The following is a 7,500-nucleotide window of genomic DNA, read 5'->3' on the forward strand; positions in this document are numbered from 1 at the left end:
TTTTTGACTATGGTAACTTGGTAAACGCTGCGGCAGTACATGTAAGTTAAAATTTGAACTTGAAAACCTCCTCGGAGCAAACCGCCAAACAACATTGCATCACAAAATTGGCACGCAAATGAACAACCGGTTTTACTGTAAACTTTAAGGTAACTTAATAAATTATGTTTTGAAAGTTCTCAAATTGCATCTATGGCTCATGCAATGTTAAAAACTTCACTCATGACCATATAAATCACAAAATGCAACCGCATTCATATACTGGTAACTATATTAAGATTTACATGTTATTTATAGCATAAAGTTCAGCAGTTTTCAACAACAGTATGTAGAGTACCTCAAATTCCTCCATTGTCTTGAAAAGGGTTTCTCTCTTTTCAACAAGTTTGAAGATGTTCTTGTTTTCCTCATAATAATTTTTCATTACCTCCACTTGATGTTCATGAATGGTCAAAAGCTCTTCTGTGTAATTATCTAAATACAAAACAGCAATAAGATTACTATTTACTACTTTTAATCCATAACTTGGTCAATTTTCGAAAAAATTAAGGTAGCTCTCAATTGGCTCCAATGACTTTTTTTAAAACTATGCCAATAGTTCTATCTCTATTTTTACCATAAAAAATGGGGGTCACCAAGTTCCATTTTTGAGATTATACTGTAAGCAATTAAAGACGAAATATAGGGTGGTTTTGGAGAGCTTAAATCATGTTGCCTATTACATCACAAATTATAGTAGAGGCATTAATTTTTGTTAAGTAATAATTGTTTACAACGTTACTGTTACATGATACAGTGTAGTGACAACCCTTCTAATACCGTAACACCTCTCAAGAATTTGAACTCTTTACAAGCGAAAGTGGGCAGGGGAGTGACTCAGTAATTCAGGCCCATTCCACAGATCAGTGGTTTTCGTATTACTATAATTATTATTATTACTCACCATCAAATGCTGGTGTGAACTCCTCACGCTGCAAAGGGCCAAAGAAACACTTATCCCAGAGTGCAGACAGCTCCTGTCTAATTAAGAAAAGCATAGGAGAACGACACAAGATGTCATCAACATTATTTCACAGGTTTCTATAATCATGCATTTTACTTATTAACAACGTCCACTGGAAAAGGTCACCCACCCATGTCCCAATATTGACCTTGCAGGTTGCACCTTCCTGTCAGATATTAAAACTGGGGTTACCCATTCCCTCCCAGAAGTGAGACTTCCGGGAGGCAAAGGTTAACTGCATGGTTTTGTTCATTCTTAGACTAATTCATGTATCTAATCACATAAAGAGTGAACTCATGAATATCTTGAGTTAACACTGAAGACCCTCAATGATGATATCTTGTGGCTTATTCTGTGCCTACATGTATAAAAAATTATGAGTTTATTAGAAATTCTACTTTTTTTTTTGATAAGCGAAGGAACTTTAGACAAGTTTTTCTTTGTATTAACCATACCTCAAGCCATCAATGAATTTTTGAATGTGCTGCAGTTTCAAAGCATGCAGTCTTTCAACTTCCTCTTTAAGCTGAAATGAAGAATTGTGTGCATTAATTTTTCAACAACAGCTACACTTTTAGATGAGTGTGATTTGGAGATTTTAATTAACTTGCAAGTAAGCATACTAAAGTCATTGACAAGGAAAATAAAACTTGTACTTGCAGGCTACAAAGAACAGCTACATCAGTCTCACAACATTTTTACTTGGGATGACTAAAATAAATTAACTGGTACAGTAGATGTAGCTTGTCATTACAGTTATAATTATCTAAAGTATTGCTTATTGTGCTGTCATAGATATAAGGTACATGTACCAGAGAACGTTTTCAGTAGTGACAAAGTTGAAATTTCTAACACTAGGTTGCAGCAGATGCCAAAGTGGAACAAAAGAACATTGGGGATGAGATCCTTCGGGGTTTGTACTCTTAAGAGTTTTTCAAATTTCATGACTTTCCATGACCTTTTCCATGACTTTTCCCAGTTTTCCATGACCTAAAGGTTGGCTGCCAGTTTCAAAAAATTGTCAAAATCATCCTTGTTTTTTGGATATTTTCTGACATAACTCGCCTGCATTTTACTTTGTCCTTGCTTCCACTTCTGCAATAATTTACATACCATGCGTAACTATAATTTTCCATGACTTCCCATGACCGACAATTAAATTCCATGACTTTCCAGGCCTTGAAACTGAAATATTTCAATTCCATGACTTTCCAGGTTTTCCATGACCTGTGCAAATCCTGCCCTTTGACCCCGGCTCTTGTGCCAAAGTCTGATACCAAATACCTAAAAGGGCCTTGCACTATTGTTTACACCAATACTACCTTACGGATCACTGAGGGTTTGCAGCCAACATTCTTGCTGATGAACTCCTCCCTTTCTGACTTGTCAACTCCAAGTTTGTCATACAATGACTTCATGCTTTCCCTGAGTTCAGATGCTTCCTGAATGTTTCTTTTTTCTTGATTCTCCAGCTAAAGAGAACATTTTTTGTTATTATTAAGTAAAGTAAAAAAACATGCATTAGCCAAATAAACAAGGTGCTGTTAATATCAACAAGTTCTGTTCAGCATAATTTTCAGGACAATTGATGTCACAAGTAGCCTAAAGTTTAGGGACCAAGGCCCAGTTGTTAGAGAGCCGATTAACTTAATCCAGGATTAGAGTAAACTTTTGTTTCATGTTTTCAACTTTTTGGTGAAAGTTTCTTTTGCTTATTTTTGTTTTTTTGAGATTGCCTTCTAATATAAAGTTTTGTCGCATATCATTGTTGAGCCGCATTTGGAAGTAGGGAAATGAACTCATTGGTTAATTTTAAATCTGGGATTAGCGTTTATCAGCTTTTGAACCAGGCCCAGTTGTTCAAAACCTGATTAACACTAATCCTGGATTACTGGAAACATTAAATGAATCAAAAAAGTTTCCACAAGATTTGAAGCCCTCAATTTTGAGTTAACCTTATTGCTTTACTTAGTAAGCAAAGAATTACATAGTTCAGACCTTTTTGAAGGGAAAAATTCAGACCTTGGTTGGGAAATGTGCCAATGTTTTTATTTAAGCATGGACACATACACAAAAAAAAGAGTGTGGACATGTGATGGGAAAACATGCTCTAGATGTAATGCTTTGTCTTCAATCATTCGAAGTTTGAGAGATGTTTAATATGCAAGTTTTCTTAGAACGGCGGCAAGACTGGACATTGAAGTCTTTTTCTATGAAATTGACCCAAAACTGCTAAAGTATGCTTCAAATAATTTCGAAATATAACGCACAATTATAGTTTTAATTGTTTTCTTAACAGCTTCCAAACTCAAACTTCAAAGAACGTGTTTTCCCGTCACATGTCCACGCTTAGATGAAAATGATGGCATTTCACCATGGATTAGTGTTAATCAGCTATTGCACAACTGGGCCCAGGTGTCTAATGAGGTAGTTCCACGTGTAGTACTGTTTCATGGGATAAAAGTTACGTTAACAGACTAGTACAAGTGTGACCACCTCCATGAGTTTCCCATTCTTACAGTTGCAGAAGTGCTTGAAAAAAATTTGACCTTGAAACTCTACGCTAATATGAGCTCAGAACTTTAAAAAAGAAGACAAGCTACATGTAGGTTGTACTCCAATCCAGATGTTGGAAGCTCCTCAATGGCTTAATACATGTGGCACAGTCATAGGTTATAATTAGGAGCACAGAATTTTTGGGTTTTGCAGTCCTCTTAATGCATTTTGTCAAGTTGCTTCCCAAAACCCATTGACGAGTTAAATCATCTGCTGGTAGACAGTCAGAGTAAAATCTATTGAGATTGGATTAATTGTGCAGTGCTCGAAATTAGGGCTCTTTTGGTGGGCCCAGACAACCAGAAAGTTTACACAGCAACCAGTTTTTGGTAAAATGAAAAGCCTAGTTGCCCAAAGAAAAACAATGGACAACCCAGCAAAAAATAGAAAATGAATTACATAACCAGCAACCGACTTTTCAGTCTTCTTTTGTTTTAATATATGTTTGCCTTGCCAACAATGTTGTCGCTCAGTTTGCCCGTGAACTTGTTCACACCAAGTGCTTCATCTTTTGCCCTTGGCTCATAGTCTCTGTTCTCCTTGCTGTCCCTTTGAACAGCAGCCATTCACTGCCGGGCCTGGATTCTTGCTGATTCCATACAAAATAGTTTAGCAGAAAGTTGCTGGAATGTTTATCGATCTCGCCAACTTCTCTCAGTCAACTTGAGGGAAAGTGAGTCAGAGCCTCAGCTTCTTTTCGACTGGTAGAATTATTTGAATATCCTCTACCAAGCGTCACAAGTGAAAAGTCAATGATATCTTTGCCTGGTCAGAAGCCTTTAATGCTTGCAACCCATTTTCCTTTGAAATGGCGCACTTTCTGCCAATTCCAAGGCAATGCCTGGCTGGTTAATACAGTATTTCACAAACATGCAGTATCACTGTACAGTTGCTGAAATTTCATGCCGCTGGCTCTTGCGTTCGATGTTCCTTCACAGAACCAAGTGGGAGTTCCTCTTTAGTGGTGTTCCACCCTTGCAATAACCATGCAAGGACCCTTTTTGCACATGTTGCTTCACACATGTATCGTTTCTCTGTTTGTTCTTCCAACCATCGGGTTTTAAGAGTGCCCTCAGTGCAAGAGGACTTTAACCAGATCCCCTACCCCTGAGAACAAGAAAATACCATTAAACTTACTCAATTTATGCCACTACTGCAATTCTGTTCTTCTTGTGTGATCCTTTGTTCTTGCCTTTTGGGGTGGGGGGAGGGGTGGGGAGGGGTTTGTTGGTTTGTTGTGGTGTGTCCTCGTCTGTTGGGTGCAGTGAACTTTGTTTTGTCAGTTTTTGTTCTTGGGTCAGACAGCTCCACCCTGGTGGTTCCCAATGTTCTGCTGATGGGTGGACCCATTGTCTGTTTGCTACCCATCTCTCCTCCTTGCTTTGTTTGTCTCCCTTCAGGGTTTGTTTGTTTGCCATTTGTTCCATGCACTTTGATCTTGGCCTTCCCAGCCCATTGCTTGGCTACCTCCTGTTGCAGAGGGTCCTGTGTGCAGTAAAGCTGACTCAGGGATCAACATGTTCCTCAAACATTCCTATTACAGCTATTACCGGTATTGCTCATTGTATAAATTGTACAGATGGACCCTCAACTTTTCTAACCAAGATTGTGCGATGTTCTGGGCTGTCTCCACCCTTGCCTACTTTGGTTTTTTTCTGTTTTTTCTGCTCCTCCGAATTTGCAGCCTTCAACCTCCTAACCCACCTTTCGGTCAGCACTATTGATGTGGATTCCGCATCTTGCCTTCTTGCCTTCAAATTAAATTCCAGGACTCACCCTTGTCAGGAGGGCTGCTGCCTCTGCATTGGCATGGGTCATGCTCCACTCTGTCGTTTGCCTGCACTTAATGCAGTGTTTGCCTCTACAAGCCTTAGGCTGGTCTCCTGGCCCCTTATGTCTCCTTTAATCTGACCAGCCTCTCTCTGATGTCATGTTGGCTTGAAGATGTTTTCACTGCTGCTGGTATACAACTTTTTCTGTTCGCTCAGGCATTCCTGATCATCTTTGTAAGCCACAGGGCATTGGAATGGCCATGCCTATTGGATGTACATTGCAGTGTGGAGGCTCTAGCTCAGACAGCCTCCTTGTAGTCGCATTGATTTTGGCATTTGGTGGAGTTCTCTGCAATCTCCTGTGCCTCAAGTTGCACAGCCATTCTTGTGATCTAAAATTCTTCTCCAGTGATATCATTGTACCAAAAGAAGATTCCTGCACCATAGGTCTGCCAGTTTACCTTATTTATCTGGTGACTGTTTGTTTTTGTTTTCAATCTTATTATCCAGCAGTGGGAAAGTATGGTATCTTGTTGCAATTGCCTGTGGCGCTGCATAATGACCATGCCACCAACCCTACCAATCAGCAGGTTTGCCTTTCACCACTTACCAATGCTACATTTTACCTGACAACTGGGTGTCTGCTTTTGCCTGTGATATTGCTGACATTGTTTAAAAAACTTGTTTGCCATTTGATTTGCTTTGGCTTTTGCATACTGCCATTGTCATTGCAACTGCACGTAGCAGTCAGTACGTCTGCCTTATCAGTCTTGGCTTACTGCTCTACCCCTAAACATCTTGCTGGGATTACGGGTACTGGTGCTTGGATGTTTTTACAGGTGAGGATGATCCAATGGCCTCTGGTTCACAGGCCCCCCTCTCCCCAAGCACCTGCATGCTTGGTGGATGCCCTAGGGAGGTGGACTGTGGCTCAGTTGCCATGGTGTCCTCCTTCCTGCTGAGGAGAGTGCTGCCTCCTCTCTTGCTTCCTTTATGACACCCACCCTCCAAGAAGTGTTTAACTAATCGGCAACCAAGCATTTATCAGGACAACCAAATTTATGGGTTTTGAAACAGGGACAACCTGGAATTTTCTTTAATTTCAGGCACCGATTGTGGTGAACTTTTCAAGTTTAATACTTCATCCACAGTTCCATGTCTTCTATCAAGACATACAACATGAACTTGGCTTCATGAATTACAGGGTACACACAGAAGTACATCAAAGGCTAGATACATGTATTTTTCAGGGTTCGTGCTGGATTTTGTCTATAAAATTCCAGGAGTATTCAAGGAGTTTTCAAGAGCCAGAAATTGAGTTTTCAGGTCGTCTTTATAAGAATATTTCTATTCCATACATAGTGTTTCAGTGTTTTCTTTGCTGAAAAAGCCTACCTTGATATTCCTTACCACATCCTGAAAGTTAAGTGCACGCAAGGTCATTTTAATTTTAGGTTTTCAAGGTTGCTGCCTAACGGTCGCCCGGTCACCTGGGGCGCCTTATTTGTGAGCGCGGGCGACCAAATTTCTGAACAAGTAGGCCAAACGGGCGCCTTACATGATTCATCCTCACTTTCTTGTAAATATGATCCCAGCTGGAATTAATTAATTCTGGGCTCTTGAAAAAATGATTTGGGGCACTAACTTTTAATTTTGGAAGCCCGAAGGGCTCCCGGAAAATTTTCTTAGGCAGAAGCCTTGGTTTTAATGTTTCCCTAATAGTCAATTTTGGGCTCATATTTTGGAAATGTCTCTTAACTTAGCATGATGCAATCTAAACAATTTTCACCCAAGCAAAAATTCAAGGAGTTTTCAAGCAGTTTTCCACAAAATCCTTTTTTCCAAGGGCTTTTCAAGCGCTCTTGAAGTCCAAAATTAAATTCCAGGGCTTTTCAAGGACTTCAAGGAGTTGCACAAACCCTGATTTTTGCTAGAAAGGGATTTTCAAGTACCCGGTAATATCCAACAAATGGTTTAACAGGCAGTATCACTTACACATACTGCACGATAAAGGGAAAAGTGAAACCTACTTCTTGCCGTAATCCTTGTAATTTCGCCAGATTCTCAGAGGAAAGCTTGAAGGTGGTGTCAGCATCAGCCTTGGCCATCTCTTGTCCTATTATTGTTGATGGCTCCATCTCTAAGTCTCTCCACAATGTTGTGACAGCA

General features: G+C 39.8%; 1 protein-coding gene across 2 annotated transcripts in view; it reads right to left on the bottom strand.

The window, feature by feature from the left end:
* Positions 1-7,500, bottom strand: part of LOC138043608 (protein regulator of cytokinesis 1-like) — a 28,155-nt gene that overhangs the window by 13,086 nt on the left and 7,569 nt on the right. For both annotated transcript variants that reach the window (XM_068889965.1, XM_068889964.1), the window contains exons 5-9: positions 7,362-7,500; positions 2,326-2,475; positions 1,459-1,529; positions 944-1,020; positions 338-474 (exon numbers count right to left, since the gene is read on the bottom strand). The exon at positions 7,362-7,500 is cut by the window's right edge and continues 35 nt beyond it. In XM_068889965.1, coding sequence (XP_068746066.1) covers positions 338-474; positions 944-1,020; positions 1,459-1,529; positions 2,326-2,475; positions 7,362-7,500 — 574 coding nt within the window. The remainder of the gene's footprint in view (positions 1-337; positions 475-943; positions 1,021-1,458; positions 1,530-2,325; positions 2,476-7,361) is intronic.

This window comes from Montipora capricornis, chromosome 3 (genome assembly GCF_036669925.1).
Source record: "Montipora capricornis isolate CH-2021 chromosome 3, ASM3666992v2, whole genome shotgun sequence".
In the NCBI taxonomy this organism is placed as follows: Eukaryota; Metazoa; Cnidaria; class Anthozoa; order Scleractinia; family Acroporidae; genus Montipora; species Montipora capricornis.